General features: G+C 41.4%; 1 protein-coding gene across 1 annotated transcript in view; it reads left to right on the top strand.

The window, feature by feature from the left end:
- Positions 1-17915, top strand: part of SFRP1 (secreted frizzled related protein 1) — a 35599-nt gene extending 17684 nt beyond the window's left edge. The window contains exons 2-3 of the mRNA XM_077469709.1: positions 10170-10247; positions 16877-17915. Coding sequence (XP_077325835.1) covers positions 10170-10247; positions 16877-17199 — 401 coding nt within the window. The 3' untranslated portion in view covers positions 17200-17915. The remainder of the gene's footprint in view (positions 1-10169; positions 10248-16876) is intronic.
- Positions 17916-18998: the final 1083 nt, after the last annotated feature.

Genomic DNA, 18998 nt, shown 5'->3' with positions numbered 1-18998 from the left:
GAACCTTTAATGCATGCATCCAAATTAGAATGTTTGCTAAAAAGAGTACAGGATTTACTAATGAAATAAATTGATGAAGGCATGATTTGTACAATAACACACACACACACACACACACATATATATATATATATATATATATATATGTAAATTAGTGAGTGTACAGCTTGTATAACAGTGTAAATTTGCTGTCCCCTCAAAATAACTCAACACACAGCCATTAATGTCTAAACTGCTTCATATATATATATATATATATTATATATTTAGCTCACCAGATGTTAGTTGTTATGAATGCATTACATTTTCTTTCTTATTTAATTTTTTTTTTTTTACTTTAAAGAACTACAGCCAAAGCTTGTTTGGCTGTACTTCTCCTGGAGTCCCGTGACCCTTTTTCAGAAGACAGCCGGCTAATGTCACAGAGTCGGTCCAACCTATGGAAAGAACACGACCATATGGTTGGGATCCACCCTGATCCCTGGACCAGCACCCAACTCAGCCTCTCTGCGAGCCACTGAGAGCCGGAACCAGCTCTCCCACCCCCTCTACAGCCCAGTACTCCAGCGAGCGCCAGTAGTGAAGGAGACGATCTCCGATCCTTTACCCTGAGAGGCCTGGAGACGAGTGAGGGAAAGATGGCCTCCACTCGGCTCCATAACATTGGATGATAATTCTAGCAAAAGACCTCCACCTGTTACTCAAAAATGGTAACCTGTAAAAAAAATTTAAATGTTGGCTATGGAGATTTTTAGAGGTCAAAGTTTGTCGCCATTCCACGAGCAGGGACAATTTTGAAGCGTGACATGTTGGGTATCAATTTACTTAGCGTAACATTATCTTTCACAATATAAAAAAATTGGGCTAACTGTACTGGTTTCTAATTTTTTATTTAAAAAAAGTGTATTTTCTTCCAAAAAAATTGAGTTTTTAAGACCGCTGTGCAAATATGGTGAGACATAAAGTATTATAACGACCCCATTTTATTCTCTAGGGTGTCTGAAATAATATATATTATGTTTGGGGGTCCTAAGTAATTTTCTAGCAAAAAAAAATATTTTAACTTGTAAACAATAAGTTTGAAAAATAGGCCTGGTCCTTAAAGAGGAAGTTAACCCTGATGGGTTTACTTCCTCTTTGTTTCTCTGCAGAGGTAAAGCATAATGGGCTACTATGCATCGCATAGTAGCCCATTATGTGTCACTTACCTGACACAAAAGCCAGCAATGTCACTGCTGTCCCCTCTTCCACAAAGCGTCCATCTTCCTTCTGGATATCGTGGCCCCGGTGCTGTGATTGGCCAGAGCCGCGATGACGTCACACCCGCGCATGGACACAGAAGCCGCCACTAACGGCATATCGCCGTTAGCAGCGGCATGCTCAGTGCGCCTGCGTGACGTTGTCTATGGCTATGCGCCGTAGACAGCGGTGCCTGTCTTTTTGAAAATATCTCCTAAACCGTGTAGGTTTAGGAGATATTTCTTGGACCTACAGGTAGGCCTTAATCTAGGCTTACCTGTAGGTCAAAGTGCTCTGTAAGGGTTTACAACCACATTAAAGTGTTACTAAACCCACAACAGTAAAATCAGTCTGTATATGCAGCATAGCATACTTGTTATACTCACTGTGGAACCTCAGCATTGTGTAAAAAAGCTGTTTTATCCTGTATGCACAGATCCTCCCCCTCCTGCACTGTCTATCTGGGGAAGGCCAGCTAAGACAGGCAGAGTATCTGACCTGCACATGCTCAGTTGTCTTTCTATACTGGAGAGAACAGTTTCTTGTTTTTAGAGATAGCCAGGTCACATGATATTGACATCACACATGTGGGCGTGTATGCAGGCTGAAGTGAATATCTCCTCCTTCCTGAACTCTCAACACTGAAGAAACTGTACAGTTTACCATGTAACCATGGTATATAGATCATCGAAAAAGTATATAGTGGAAGTATTTTAATGTAAAAAGACGTTTAAGCTGTGGGCACTATTTTCATATTACTGGGTTTAGTAACACTTTAAAGCGGAGGTCCACCCTAAATAACAGTACTAGGTCTATGTGATCCCCCCTTCCCTAATCGCTAGGTAACCCCCTTACCTTTCTGCTGTCTTCTTCTGTTTTCTTCTTATTTTAAATTTTCTGCCTCTGGAGATTGTGGAAAGGGGCGGAGCCGATGCGGAAATGGACGGGGCTTCAGCGACAGGTCACTTCTTCCTGTCTGCCGCAGGGGCTCCTGGGATCGTTTTTTTTCCCCAGGAGTCTGTGCGGCGCCCAGGCTGAGTTGTTGTGTTCGCTCGAGCGGATTGATCTGCGCATGCGCGAGATCGCAGCTCATAGGGGCGGTGCATGATGGGAGTTTAGAGGACTGTGCCCCGGAAGACAATGCCTGTGGGCTTCACATGCCCACAGGCAAAATGGAAAACGCCTGGAGACATTTTCCTAGGCAGTTTGGAGGAATGAAAAAGACTTGGAAGAGAATCGGACAGCACATAGAGGTATGTGAAATATTTAGTAAACTTAATTTAACCTCCCTGGCGGTACGATTATTTCAGATTTTAGGTGCTAAAAGCGGTACCATTATTTTGCATGAAAATTTGGCGTTTTATATTGTAGTCCTGCAATTCTTAGGAATAACTCTCTTAAATCTGTCCAAACCAGAGTCTAGCAGACATCCCGGGTATGATAAAGTTTGAAAAATTAAATCATAAATTATAATATAATAAATAATTATAAATAATTGTACCAAATAATAATATAACAATAATAAAAATTATTCAATAATGTAATCAAATCAAAAACACTGAAATTTGCTCAGTTGCAGAATTGTCACTGTCATTACTTTTCAGTATTTGATGACGGATCTCCCCACAAATCGCTATCCCTCAATTCTGCGAGTGATTCTAATTTATTATCGCTGTTTTCTAGCTGGTCTAAAATCATTTTTGATGTACAGTGACAGTTTTGGTTGCTATGGGCAATCTCCAGTTTCCAGGCATAAAGAACAGTTTTTATTATATAAAACTGCATGCAGGACACTGGGCAGACCACTAGGGACAATGGGGATGTGAAATATTTACATACAGCAATGTAATCTGTAAGATTACATTATACTGTATGTTTACTGTTTGTTTCACTTTTTGAATTTGGCGCCGTTCTCCGTGCCCGTGCGTCGCAACGCTCGCAGGGCACGGAGATCGGCGATGTAATGCATCGAGCGAGACACGGCTCGCTCGTACAGCGGGGAGACAACGCTGGATCCGAGGGAGAAGGTAAGTAATCCTCCTCCTGGATCCAGCGATGCAGTCCCGAGTCTGACTCGGGGATACCGCTCTTGGTATAAAAAATCCACCCCGAATCAGACTCGGGAATACCGTCAGGGGGGTTAAAACATTATTGCGGGAAAAAAAAAAAAAACGGCGGTGGAACCCCGCTTTAAGTGGTTACAAAAAAAAAAGATAAACCCAAACATCTCTTTTAAAAAACCTTACAATTCTGCCACTAACACACTTCCTGTCCTAGAGTAACAACACTGCCCCTCACCAATTCAGTATGGTGATTGAGCTTTGTCACTCTAGAACAGGAAGTGTGTTATTGAAACCTTAGGCTGCTTTCCTGGGTCGGACTACAAACACTTGCTTTTCTCCTCATCCCCATTGCATAAGGGGATGGGGGTCTTGTAGCTCACAGAAGATAACTGGGAAAGCTGATAATTCCATTAGAGATTTTAGTTTGGTACACAGAAACAATTGAGAACTGTCCATGATACTTTTTAAATTTGCACATGCACTAACATACAATTTTTCAGGACAAGCTTTCGGAGTATGCCCCCTTTTTTAAGGTCCAAGCAGAACTAACTGACAAAAGTTTTAGCAGTACTGCTTGGACCTTGAAGAAGGGGACATACCCCGAAAGCTTGTCCCGAAAAATTATATATTAGTGCAAATATAAAAAATATCATAGACAGTACTCAATTGTTTCTGTCATAAGTGCACTAATACGGCTACAATCACTTCAAGTTTGGTACACAAGACATTACACTGACTCCCAAGATTTCTGTCTGGATGAAAAGGTATTGTTCTGTACTCCCAGAAATGTACTTATCCTGAAAAGGAAAATCACATCCTAGCTAATACATCCTAGGACCGGTAAGCTGCAGTATATTACATTCTTCGTTTTAAGATGCACTTAAGGTGGGCCTTGCACATTAAGATTCTATTCCATCTAAGAACAGCCTACATCAAATCAATGACCAAGCACCCATCGTAACCACAGTATCTTTCACCAGCCTGGCTGTTTGGGTTTGCAAACATGTTTTTTCTGAGCAAATTGGACATGCTGGAAGATATCTGCAATCAATACTAACTTTTTTAATACGCTTTTTACATCACTATCCTTACCTATATATCAGTAAAGCCAAATCAGAAAGTAAACTATACTGATCTGTATGCTTTTGAATATGGGGGATATTGGAGCATCTAGAGCAGACTTTCTCAACTAGGGTTGATAGGGGTTCCTTAAATAAGAAGCAATTTCTGCTAAGTTCCCACTGACCCCAAAAATCTTCCTGTCTTTCTGTAAGAATTGGTTTCTTTTTGCTGACCACAAATGTAGGAGCTTTGTTCTTAGCTATCTGTTAGAGGTCCGATTTTTCCCAATGGCCACAAATGTAAGGAGCATTCTTCCCACTAACCATCACACTAATGTACAGTGAGCTGTAGCAATAGCAATTATTAGGGATCTGAAAGTCACTTCAAGAGTTCCTCCGTGTTAAAAAAAATGTTAAAAAAAGCTGATCTATAGGAAGCCTATGCAAATGGGAAAAATTGATTTTTGTGGGCTCTTTGGGGCATTAAACCATGGTCCCATTCAGTGCAGAAGAGTGCTAACCACTCAACCACTGTGACTAAAGACTGGCATCTGGGCGTCACAAGGTCTCGTTAGAAGCAATTAGGGTTTTTATTTAACTTGTAACATTTCAAGCTTGAGTAACGCTGTAATGACTGACCTTTATGAGGACGTTGATGTCAAAGATGAGGTCAAAAGAAGATTTTGTCAATGGAAACAGCCTGTAACAGCAACCTATATAATCTTATTAAAGGAAACTAGTCTATTTTCTATAAGTAGTCATTTAGAGTTATTATTGTAGCTTATATAAAATATATTTTTTTAATTTCACATTTTTATATGTGTACTGAGTCACAGTGTTATAATACTGTATATAGTATCAGTATATTTGTAGATAATCTCTCTGGTGGCTACCTGAATATTGGTCATCGTAGTCTGCTAAATCATTGCTGAGATAAAATTATCAACAGGAAAAATGCACATTGAGAGTTTATTATTTAAATCCTTAAATGATCTAATATGGCAGTCTCTAAGTAACCTACAGTATATATATTTAAAAACTATAAGTAAAACAAGAAAATCTTAATGCCCTTAGATTAGTTTAGTTGCACTCTTTGAATTCACATATACTGCATATCTAAAAAAACAATGTTGATTTCCTATAAAGTGGGCCTGTCACTATTATAAAGCAAACACAAAACAGCCCTGTCCACCCCAGAGGCACCTGTATGTGAGTGTGCCACCATATACATAGTTCAGCTTGGAGACAGGTTGAGTCACAAGCCCCCTCAATTTTCACACTGCAGTTGATACGCCTTATAGATGCAGAGGAATATTGCATTGTTGTATTGATGTAGCGGCATGCCAGAACGTAGACTAGGGTGTAGATTAGAATTTGAATACGGTGCACGCAGGGATGGGGGTCCCTCATGAAGAAGACATGTGGCTTTGACATGTTTGAGAGGTATGTGCAGGTATTTTGCAGCGACCTCCTATTCATGCTGAAATAGTCACAGACATAAGAGTGGTCAACTATCTGGTCATGATCTGATAGCCTTGGGGGCATATCTGTCAGCCAGCAGTCTAGTAAATATGTAGTATCTGCTTTCCTGTGGACATGATAAGTGGAGAAGGAGTCAGATGCAACTGCTGCAATACAGAAGATTATCCCCCAGGATGTCAGAAAGTGAAGGTATCTGGTGTATGTCATCTTCTGCCAGTCTTTTTTGTGCATGTAGGTCTCTGGGTAACACTCTGCAGGACTCTAAAAACAGTGTGAAGCTGAATTTCTTATATATGTTCAAATTGATTTTTTTTCCTTGTGAAGTACAGCTGTCTTATAAGTGTCAGCTACTACAAAACAGAGCAGGAAGAAGGCCCGAGATCCCATTTACACATCACAGTCTATGAGTTACAGGGTGCCCGTTAGCTAAACGTGTCAACTGGAGTGTGAGTGTGACTATTTACACCACTTTATCCAGAGATCGAGTCTGAATTCTGACACTTGGTTATAAAAGATTTATCAAGTGTGTTGTGAAGGGCTAACTTGGAGATGTGTGAGCAGAGGTGATTTATGAAGTATGGGAAGGAGATACTAGTAGTAGTAGTACTAGAATGGAATAGATCTCAAAGTTGACATACATTTTTGCCGTATACTTTTATTATTCCATTTTAGAGCAGGGGTCTCCAAACTTCCTAAGTAAAGGGCCAGTTTACTGTCCTTCCGGCTTTAGAAGGGCCGAACTGTGGCCAGTGGGAGTAGGAAATGCCCTGGTGTCAGTGGAAATAAACAATGCATCATTGGTTTTAGTGGGAGGAATAGTGCTTTGTTGTCAGGATGCATGGAAGGAATAGTGCCCCATCAATGGTGTCAGTGGGAGAAATGATGCCTCATCATTGGTGTCAGTTGGAGAAATAGTGTCCCAATGACAGAATAAAGGCAAACAAAGGCCCTCATTTGATCCCAGAGACACAGTTATGAGGCCACTGTTTTTAGATTAAAGCTGGTCATAGGAGATGTGATTTATTTTCCTGCATGGGTGGCAGGAAGGAAAATTGCTTGAATCCCTCCTGCAGAGCTATTGTGGGGGAGTTTGGCTTGGGAGCCATCCCTGCTGGGAGAACACACTGTGATTATTGCTAGCGGCTATAGCCACTGGCAATAATCGCATTAAAAATCGATCAACTTGGGAACAATCAGCCTGCCCAAAAATGGTTTGAATCCTGGCCGATCCCTGCTGAACCAGCTAAGATTCGAACCATCTGTGGCTGGCTTACTACTCCATAGGAAGTGTGTTACTGGCAGGGTAAACAGGTTAAAATAAAGAAAAAACGAATGAAGTCACGCCATAAGGACTGGTAAGCTGCCATATACAGTATTCCATTTTTGTTCCTGAGTTTAGATACACATTATCCAATATTTAAGAAAAATTTTTTGGTTTTAGATATACTTGAATAAATGTATTCAAATATGGAGCAGCAACAAACATTAATGGAAATTATTCAATAAACTGATGATATATCCTCAATTGATAGGGAATAGAGTCCATTTGACTAGGAGGTAATTTACTGGAAGGAGAAATGTGGAGGGCAGTGGCGGCTAGTGGTAATTTTGTTTGGGGAGTCGTAAACAGTGCTATTCTAACACACCCAAGTGGGCTCCGAGTGCACTGCTCTGGGTCTGGAGTCCACCCTATTTTGGGTGGAAGAGGGGAAGATTTTATAGGCAATTTGTGAAGTAATGAATGTTATTAAAGAAAAATGTCTGCTAGAAAAAGATGTCTGCTAGACTCTGGTTTGAAGAGATTTAAGAGCGTTATTCCTGAGAATTACAGGACTACAAAATAAAATGCCAGATTTCCATGCAAAATAATTGTACCGCTTTCAGCACCTAATTCCAGACTGAATAATACCGCCAGGGAGGTTAAGTGTCGATAAATGAAATAATGGAAGATATGACTTCATGTGAAAAAATATTATAGGCAATATATTCAAGTAATAACTTTATTACATTTTACAAGTAATGGCAAAGAGTTATTGGAACTTACAACTCCACTTCCTCCTCTCCAACTCCTCTTACCGTTGGGGTCCCCCAATGTTCTGTCTTTGGATCTCTACTATTCTCGATCTACATGTCCTACCTGGGTCAGCTGATAGCCTCCCATGGCTTCCGCTACCAGTTATATGCTGATGACACCCAAATCTATCTCTCTGCCCCTCAGCTGACTCCATCAATCTCCTCACGCGTCACTGATTTACTAACAGACATATCAGCCTGGATGTCAAACCACTTCCTCAAACTGAATCTAGCTAAAACTAAGCACTTAATATTTCCTCCCCTGACTTCTCTGTCAAGATCAATGGCACATCTATGAGTCCGTCCCCACATGCCAGGGTGCTAGGGGTAACCTTAGACTCTAAACGGTCCTTTCAGGCCCACATACAATCCCTATCCAAATCATGCCGCCTTAGAGCCGGTTCACACAGGGGCAAGGCGACTTCCGATTTAACTTTGGGAGGCAACTTGGACACGACCTGATTATGAATCACAGCACAACTTGGGGCGACTTCAACGCGACTTTAAGTCGCCCCCAGGCCAGGCGAATTTGGCCGTGGCCAATCACAGAATAATCAGCTCTCGAGGGGGAACTCCACGCCAAATATTAAATAAAAAAACTGCATGGGTTCCCCCCCAAGAGCATACCAGGCCCTTATGTCTAGTATGGATTTTAAGGGGAGCCCCCTATGCCGAAAAAACGGTGTGGGGATCCCCCCAAAATCCATACCAGGCCCTTATTCGAGCATACAGCCCGGCCGTTTGGGAAAGGGGGTGGGGATGAGCGAGCGCCCCCCCTCCCGAATCTACCAGACCGCATGCTTTTAACATGGGGGGGTGGGTGCTTTGGGAAAGGAGGGCGCCCTGCAGCCCCCCACCCCAAAGCACTTTGTCCCCATGTTGATGAGGACAAGGGCCTCTTCCTGACAACCCTCGCCATTGGTTGTCGGGGTCTGCGGGTTAATAAGGGGGCCCCCCACCCTATGTGAATGAGTATGGGGTACATCGTACCCCTACCCATTCACCTGAGGAAAAAAATGGGAATAAAAAAACACACTAGACAGGTTTTTAAAGTAATTTATTAGGCAGCTCTGGTGGTCTTCTTCCAACTTCCGGGTCTCTTCCGACTCCTCCGCTCTCTTCTCCTGGTCTCTGGTTCTTCTCCCGCTCTTCGGTTCTTCTGCCAGGCTCCTCTGCTATCTTCTTCCAGCTCTTTTACTAGCGTTGGCCTGGTCTTCTCTGTCCTTCTTCCCTCTTCTTTCTTCTTCCGATGTTGACATGCTCTCTCCCGCTGTAATGCCGTGTGCCACGTGCACAACGACTTATATAGGCATGGGGCGTGGTCACCGGGTGATGTCACACGGTGACCCCACCCCTTATGATGTCACAGTCCCAACATGCACCCGGGACTTGAAGCAGTCACACTGTTTTGACCATACAGCCACATGCATGGAAGGGTTAAGTCTTCTTGCTCTCACTAGCAGCAGACTTGATGCACTAAATTATTTTAAGGACACTGTGTAGCATCCCCTTTACTGACACCTGTCCACTGACTCGTCTAGCTGAAGGGGAGGCCTTCACTCCATAGGTCCCAAAGACACAGATCTGTATTCACAGTAGGCAGTGTTACACCACTTTTACCTACAGGTAAGCCTATAATATGGCTTACCTGTAGGTATTGGAAATATCTTCTAAACTTGCACAGTTTAGGATATATTCTCTGTATCCACATGTGCCAACATCATCAGCACATGCGCACTGAAGAAACGGCCCACTTAAGCTGCTTCTTCGGAGCCGCACCGAGACCGCGGGACTGACGTCATCGCGGCAATCACAGCGCCGCAGCACGTGAACCTGGAAATAACTCCAGTAGACATGTTGCCAGTCACAGCGGTGTACGGGGACCACTGCAACAGCTTCGATCTAAGGTAAGTATTTCATAATGAGCTAGTATGCAATGCATACTAGCTCATTATGCCTTTGTCTTGTAGGACGGCCGAAACACATTGCCATTTTTATTGACCTTTCTCCCCATTTTTTAATAAAGGACATCCATTTGTGCTGATATATCATAGTACCGGCTTTTTCCTGTGAACTACGTAGCATTGGAGGCAGAACAACTTGGAGCCATGGATATAAGGGAGGTTATAGCACAGTTTCTCCTGTACTGTACTATCTCCCTGTATTTTGTAAAGGGATAAGCAAAATGTTGTTACTATTGTGCTTTATAACAAAAATAATTAAGTCTTTGATACGTTTGTGTGTTAAACAGGATCAGAAGTTTGCCCGCAGTGTGACGGCGAGATAAAAGCTGACTCTCTCTATGAACATATGTGTGCCAGTGAATTTGGTAAGACTATCTTTACACATCGTACTGTATATAATTTATATTGTGTGTCCTCATCCCAACAAAACACGGAAGTCACAGCCTTGTTTCATGACTGTTCATTATAATGAGGAGGGTGGAGCTGCGACACCTCTGTTCTAATTAGAAATATAGTTGAAGTAAAGGCAATTGAGGTGATGGTCAGGGGCCTCCTGCTGATTTAATTAGAAGACCCGGAGGGGTTAATACACCAGATTCCACTCAGCAACTCATTTACTTTTGTTTGTGGAACTACTGTTTAACATTCTATTCACACTTAAAGTGAATCTTGCATTAAAATACAAGGTTCACTTATTTACAGAGAACTCTCTGCCCATGCCAAAATGTAGTACTAAAATGAAAAAAAAAAACTGTGGTTAAAAATGTTAATATACTTACCTTACTCACAGCTTCCTGGTGGTTGTAATGCCTAGATGAGGGCCTGGTGAGTTCCCAAGGAATGGTGGGTAGCTCGATGGTTGCTCGAGCTTCGTATTGCAAGATTTGAGATTCTTAGTACTCTTTGGGCTTTCACCAGACAGATTGTGGTGTCACTCATACGTTGGGGGTAAGGTGAGTATATTAGCTAAATGTTTTTATCTGCAGGGTGTTTCTATTTAAATGTTATTTTAGCCAGTGTTTTGGTATGGGGGCCCTCGGAAATAAGCTGAGCTTGCTTGTAGCACAAAGTCCCCTTTAAGCACTTCATTGTTCATAGCAGGATCATGGAAAAAGTGCAACAGAATTTAAGTCATAGTTTAGAATGGGCCAGTGAGCATCTCAAACATTGTGTTGAGGTGTGCTAATAGAAAGTGCTACAAACTACAGGTTATTCGAAGCCAGTACTGGGAGAATACTATACTTCTAAAATGCAAGTTGCCTTACTTATTCAGGGCTTCGATATTTTTTTCTGTATCACTGATGCAAGGTAAGTATGCATATTATGAATCTGACTTTGCTGCAACTTCACCTGCAACATGCACATTATATTGTCAAAAGTATGGGGACACCTGCCTTTACACGCACATGAACTTTAATGGCATCTGAGTCTTGGTCCATAGGATTCAATATTGAGTTGGCCCACCCTTTTTAGCTACAACAGCTTCAACTCTTCTGGAAAGGCTGTCCACAAGGAGTGTGTCTATGGGAATGTTTGACCATTCTTGTAGAAGTGCATTTGTGAGGTCAGGAACTGATGTTGGATGAGAAGGCCTGGCTCGCATTCTCCACTCAAATTTATCCCAAAGGTGTTCTTTCGGGTTGAGGTCAGGACTCTATGCAGGCCAGTGAAGTTCCTCCACCCCAAACTCACTCATCCATGTCTTTATGGACCTTGTTTTGTGCATTGATGTGCAGTCATGTTGGAAGGGGCCATCCCCAAACTGTTCCTACAAAGTTGGGAGAATGAAATTGTCCAAAATGTCTTGGTATGCTGATGTTTTAAGAGTTCCCTTCACTGGAACTAACCCCTGAAAAGCAACCCCACACCATAATCCCCCCTCCACCAAATGATTTAGACCAGTGCGCAAAGGAAGGCCCATAAAAACATGAATGAGCTAGTTTGGGGTGGAGGAAGTTGACTGGTCTGCACATAGTCCCGACCTCGACCTGATAGAACACCTTTGGGATGAATTAGAGGGGAGACTGAGAGCCTTCTTGTCCACATCAGTGCCTGACCTCACAAATGCACTTCTGGAAGACTGGTCAAACATTCCCATAGACACACTCCTAAACCTTGTGGACAGCCTTCCCAGAAGAGTTGAAGCTGTTATAGCTGCAAAGGGTGGGCCAACTCAATATTGAAGCCTATGGACTAAGACTGGAATGCCATTAAAGTTAATTTGCATGTAAAGGCAGGCGTCCCAATACATTTGACAATACAGTGCATGTTTCAGGTCAGTGAGTCAGAGTATTGAAGCCAGAGAACTAGCATTTTCAGAAGAAGGTCAACAATGACAGCCTCCATATTGCTCTCATTACAGGTGTACTTAGATTGCACTGCACAGCTTCTAAGCTAATAAAGGGTGTCCTAGGAACATGTGTTTCACTACACTGGGAGCCGTATAAAAGACAGAACCATAAAAAGTTTGATGTCTAGGGGTGGGCACATTACAGTATCCATTAATAAATGTAAGGATTAACATGACCAGTTCTCATACAGAGTACAGGCATACCCCACTCTTAAGTACACAATGGGGTTTATTTACTAAAGCTGGAAAGTGCAAAATCAGGCTCCCTTCTGCATAGAAACCAATGAGCTTCTAACCCCAGCTTGTTCAATTAAGCTTTGGTAATAAAACATGGAAGCTCATTGGTTTCTATACAGAAGTGAGTCTGATTTTGCACTTTCCAGCTTTAGTAAATAAACCCCATTGTGTACTTTAAAGTGGATTATGCCTGTACTTAGGGTTGATCTGAAAAGGCAAACAGGTTGTTCACTTTGCAGGACAACTTTACACAGAGCTTAGTGAATTTCATTGTTTTTTTTTTTGGGGTGAAATTTCATGTTTCAAAAATAACCCAATATGAGCAAGGACAATTAAAACATTTTTTTTTCTTGCACGTGATTGTATCATAGTCAGCAGAGCTCCAACTAATTCACTAAGCTCTGGGGAAATTTCCTTACAATTGCAACTACCCTTGCATAGAGCCAAATCAGTGCCCGTACCCCGAAGAAACTCTATCAATCTAATTACCCTACCACGCACACCCACCCACCCTTGATACTATTTTGGAGAAAGCAGCCCCAGGATGTTTTTGTATTGTGGGAGAAACCTGAGCAACCGGAGGAAGGCCGCGTAGACACGTGAGAGCAGAGAATCTTCAATGCCAACTGGGGTTTTAACCCAGGACCCAGAACTACGAGGCAAAAGTACTAACCACAATTTCAATACAGGTATATAATATAACTCCCCATAACCATTTCATATTAACACCCATTATTTTATGAACACTCACACATTCTTCATTTACTTTTATTCTTTTCTCTGCCTAACACTTCTGCGAGTAACAAATGATGATGTCCACTATCACAGTTTCTGTAGAGACATGGGTACATAGCCTTTGCACATAGTGCATATAACATATCTTGCTTCATTTTCAGGTATAGTGTCCTTTAAGTAGCATTTTTGAATGTTTCCTGTGTCATGTCAGTGGTATCAGCGAAGCAGCATGGGATCTTCCATCATCTGTGTCTTTGCTGTTCCAGCTGTTTGTAGGCTGGGATGATACTGCTGAGAGATTCAGATTAGTCATATCCCATTGTAGACTCATGGACAGTCTTCAGCTGTAGGATTGTAGGCCATCCCCAGTGACCCTCAGCAGTGCAGCCCAGCTAGAGGATTCATCAGAACAGCAACAGGAAATAACTGAGTTTACTATCTATTGTCTCAGCATTCTTTTTCCATCAGAGTTTATTAAAAAGACTTTAGCCTTAATGTACATCTGTTTGTATGTAGTTGTTTTTTTTTTTTAGTCCTTAATTTTTTAAGAATAAGGCTATAATGTGCAACTATGTACAGCAGGCGATTTTAATCGGACAGATAAAGAGAAGCCAAAGAGCAAAGTATTCTCTATTTTATAGTGTGGGTCATGATGGTAGGCTGTTCAAGCTTGGAGTATTCTCAGCTTGGTTCACTTGCAAGTGTATTTTTAAAGATTTTGCATGTTATTGTTCTGAATGAAACGTTTTCATTGATTTAAAATGGAAAATACAGCATTTGGCCACTAGATGGCATGAAGTGTAATTTCCTATGATAATTGGCACCATCTAGTGGTCAAATGTGGTATTTTCCTTTTCAAATCAATGCAAACCATTAGATCAGCACAGGAAATGATCTAATAACAATTATATATATATATATATATATATATATATATATATATATATATATATATATATATATATATATATATACACAGTATGTCACAAAAGTGAGTACACCCCTTACATTTTTGTAAATGTTTTATTGTATCTTTTCATGTGACAACACTGAAAATGACACAAATAGTCAGCGTACAGCTTGTAGAACTGTGTAAATTTGCTGTCCCCTCAACACACAGCCATTAATGTCTAAACCGCTGGCAACAAAAGTGAGTACACTTTTGAGTACACTTTACGCTCAAAGTGAAAATGTCCAAATTGGGCCCAATTAGACATTTTCCCTCCCTGGTGTCATGTAACTCATTAGTATTACCACGTCTCAGGTGTGAATGGAGAGCGGGTGTGTTCAATTTGGTGTTATCGCTTTCACTCTCTCATACATTGGAAGTTCAACATTGTACCTCATGGCAAAGGACTCTCTGAGGATCTGAAAAAAAAAAAAGTGTTGCTCTACATAAAGATGGTCTAGGCTATAAGAAGATTGCCAAGACCCTGAAACTGAGCTGCAGCATGGTGGCCAAGACCATACACCAGTTTAAAAGGACAGGTTCCACTCAGAACAGGCCTCACCATGGAAGTTGAGTGCATGTGCTCAGCATCATATCCAGAGGTTGTCTATGGGAAATAGATGTATGATTACTGCTCAGACCATACGCCACATACTGCATCAAATTGATCTGCATGGCTGTCATTCCAGAAGGAAGCCTCTTTAAAGATGATGCACAAGAAAGCCTGCAAACAGTTTTCTGAATACAAGCAGACTAAGGACATGGATTACTGGAACCATGTCCCATGGTCTGATGAGACCAAGATAAACGTATTTGGTTCAAAGGTTGTCAAACATGTGGTGGCAACCAGGTGAGGAGTACAAAGACAAGTTTGTCTTGCCTGCAGTCAAGCATGGTGGTAGGAGTGTCATGGTCTGGGGCTGCATGAGTGCTGCCGGCATTGGGGAGCTACAGTTCATTGAGGAAACCATGAATGCCAACATGTACTGTGACATACTGAAGCAGAGCATGATCCCTTCCCTTCAGAGACTGGGCTGCAGGGCAGTATTCCAACATGATAGTGACCCCAAACACACCTCCAAAACGATCACTGCCTTGCTAAAGAAGCTGAGGGTAAAGGTGATGGACTGGCCAAGCATGTCTCCAAACCTAAACCTTATTGAGCATCTGTGGGGCATCCTCAAACGGAAAGGGGTAGGGGTGCAAGGTCTCTAACATCCACCAGCTCCGTGATGTCATCATGGAGGAGTGGAAGAGGACCCCAGTGGCAACCTGTGAAGTTCTGGTGAACTCCATGCTCAGGAGGGTTAAGGCAGTGCTAGAAAATAATGGTGGCTACACAAAATATTGACACTTTGGGCCCAATTTGGACATTTTCACTTAAGGGGTGTACTCGCTTTTGTTTCCAGCGATTTAGACATTAATGGCTGTGTGTTGAGTTATTTTGAGGGGACAGCAAAGTTGCACTGTTATACAAGCTGTGCACTCACTACTTTACATTGTAGCAAAGGGGGTGTACTCACTTTTGTGAGATACTGTGTATGTATATATATATATATATATATATATATATATATATATATATATATATATATATATATTTTTTTTTTTTGTTACCTAAAAGTAAAAGCTGTGCTTGTTTGCTTCCTCCCCCCTCTGCTGCCACATTTGGCACCTTTCGGTGGGGGAGCGGGTACCTGTCAAAAAGAAGGAAAGGTCACCCGGAAGTTCCGCCTCCCTTCCTCCTTCTACAGGCGGCGGGCCACTCAGAAAGTGCAGCACACGTTGTGCATGCACAGTAGGGAACCAGCTGTGAAGCTGCAAGGCTCATACAAGAAATGGCAGCGGCAGCACCCAAGAGCCGATTGAAAAATTGGCTGGGGAGTCGACATCATGGGATCCCTGGACAGGCAAGTGCCCTAATATTAAAAGTCAGCAGCTGGGGGGTTGGAGCTCTGCTTTAAGTAATGCACCAAAGGGTCCATTAATGTAACATTTGTTGGAGAAATGTCACAAGCATTCCCCCAGTCTGCATGAATTCACACCATAGTTTGACAAATATGATGATTACCCAGATCATCAGCTCCATTTAGTGTCTATAATGTGTTATATTTTTCCTAAATGCCTTAATCAGAAAAAAATACAGCATTTTATCCACTAGATGGAGCTAACGGTCATAGGAAATAATCATATTAGAGAAACTACAGGAATGTTTGCCACATTTGTCCAACAAATGTTTTATATATAAACCCTCAAGTGTATCACCAATCAGCAGACGGGAAGATTATCCGCACTGACCAACTAGAGGGAACTCCAAACGTGAAAAAGACAGCTATAGGCGTCATCTCTACAATGTATTAACCAAGACATTAGTCTGTTTGTTTTCTCCTGGATTTTAATAAACTTGAATAAAAGATCTATTTTACATATACGACCTGAGTGCAGATGATGAATTTGTTGCACAGACCGATCATAACTCCTCGAATGCCAAAAGGGGTGATGTTCTTGGCACTGGTTTTTAAAGATGTATCCTTCCTTTTGTGGGCTAGAAATGTCTTCGATTTAATGGCATCAAGTGTCTATGGTGCTACTTGGACTTGATTTGTAAAAAAAGGCATCAGCGATATTTGCAGTAGTAGGAACTGCAGAGGAAATGTAGAGTCAGCTTTTGGGGGTTAGGGGTCATTCTAGAACTGTTCCTAATATATATTTCTTTGTTATAGCCTTGAAGGTTTCTGTGCGGGAAGTGAAGAAGGAGAACGGAGACAGAAAGCTGATTCTGAAAAAGAAGAAGGCACTGAATAAGGGTCCTATCCAGAAGAAGGAGTGGGGGGACCTGGTCCTTTACTTAAAAAATGGAGCTAATTGTCCATGTCCCCAGCTGGAGCAACTGAACGGCCAGTTTCTGGTTCTGGGGCGGAAAGTGAAAAATCAGCACATTCTCACCGCAATCCACAAGTGGGACAAGGCTAATCGCGAGTTTAACCGCTTTATGCGCAAAGTGAAGAAGACCAAATGTCCAAAGCCACACCTAGTGTTCATGTGAGACTGTTTTCTCATTTAAAGACAGAGCACGCTCTCCCCCATCACACACTGTTTCTGCTGCTGGAGCTGGGACTCTGAAGCAGATTGAAGCACTGAGATGGTGACAAGGGGGACATCAGCTTCACCCTTACCCTCTATGTCCCACAGACAATGGGATAGGGACACCCTCTGAGACATTTGAGACTAAACAGCCGAGAAACGTATGTCACTCACCTGTAGAAACCAGATCAACATACTGTACATACTAGTAGTCTGGGAAAACTTAAAGGGTCAGTTCATCTAAAACGAATATTTCAAAATTTGGTAGTCACCAGCAGATGTGATCAATTTCTTATTTTGTATATCTCATAAAGATCCTGGTGGTAAGATCTCAGCAAATGAGTTTCTAGACCTGCCTATCTTCCATGGCTACTATGAGAGGGTCTCACTCTCTTTAGATATTTTATATTGTTTTTTATTGTATTACTCCAGCAGGAAGATCTTGCAGCTGGAGCTCATTAATAATTTAGGAAAGGCAGTTAGTGATTGAAAATGAGTTTTGGGTGGACTGGCCCTAAGAATATTCCTAATAAATTGGGTTCAGTTAAAATGAATTTACACCTTTAATTGAAAACAATGCAGATAATGTATTTTAATTAATGCAACAGCAGTGATGTGGCTGTGATTGCACAGAATGTGTTCATACATTCATTTATTAAAGAATTGTTTTGGTAAAAATATTGTATATTATATGGAATCACTTGTTGTAAAAGCCTATATGAGCCAAAGCCTACATGGTATGTTGACACGTGGGAGTCTCATGTTGGATGTTCCCGGAGTCCTCTTAAGATGATACCTACCATTGGTGTGCGGAGCCTATTGCATTAAGGTGTGCACCCCAGAGCACAAACACACATGCGTATGTATCAGCAGAGCAGTAGAGCAAAGATTTGTATTAGTAGGACGGTGTCAGTAGTTTTTTATTTTTATAATTTTTTTTTACAATTTTTATAATTTCTTACAATAATATTTTTATTTTTTTCAAATTGTTTTGGTAAAATATCAAGGTTCTAAAGAGACCTCTGATGTCTTACTTTGAGACAGAGAAACAAACTAAGGAAAGAGATTCCCCAGTCCCTTTCTCTGCAGTCTGTAGTAAACATAGTTTACTATGCTTCAGTTAAGAATGAAGACAGGAGCGATCAGTACAGATCGCTCACTGTGTTCATTCAGAAAAGGAAGACATTTTTATCAGCCCCTTTCTTCACTCCTGAGAGGAGAGAGGGGAAGCTGGCAGCAATGCAGAGATATGTGAACATACTGTATACATACAGTACTGTGCAAACATCTTAGGCAGGTGTGAAGAAATTCTGTAAAGTAAGAATGCTTTCAAAAATATATATTTTAATTGTTTATTTTTATCAATTTACAAAATGCAATTTACCAAATGCAAATACAAAAGTGATCGAACAGAAGAAATATCTAAATCAAATCAATATTTAGCGTGTCTACCCTTTGGCTTCATATTTGTATCAGTTCTTACGCTTGCAAAAATATAGGGATTTTGTAGAATTAGAGCCAGGTGGAAATGATCATCAATTTCATTTGTAGGTTGAAACCGAGACCATAACTGGAACAGAAACAGCTGTGTTGGAAGCTTAAAACTGGGTGAGGAACAGCCAAACTCTGCTACTAAGGTGAGGCTGTGGGAGACAGATTCATATGGCAAGTCATAAACCATGGCAAGACTGAGCACAGCAACAACACACAAGGTAGTTATACTGCATAAGCAAAGTCTCTCCCAGGTAAAGATTTTAAAGT

The sequence above is a fragment of the Lithobates pipiens genome, unplaced genomic scaffold (assembly GCF_037356315.1).
Source record: "Lithobates pipiens isolate NorthernLeopardFrog02 unplaced genomic scaffold, aLitPip1_a1.2 Scaffold_8, whole genome shotgun sequence".
Lineage (NCBI taxonomy): Eukaryota > Metazoa > Chordata > Amphibia > Anura > Ranidae > Lithobates > Lithobates pipiens.
Note: the sequence above shows the minus strand (reverse complement) of the source record. Positions and strands in the feature narration are given on the sequence as shown.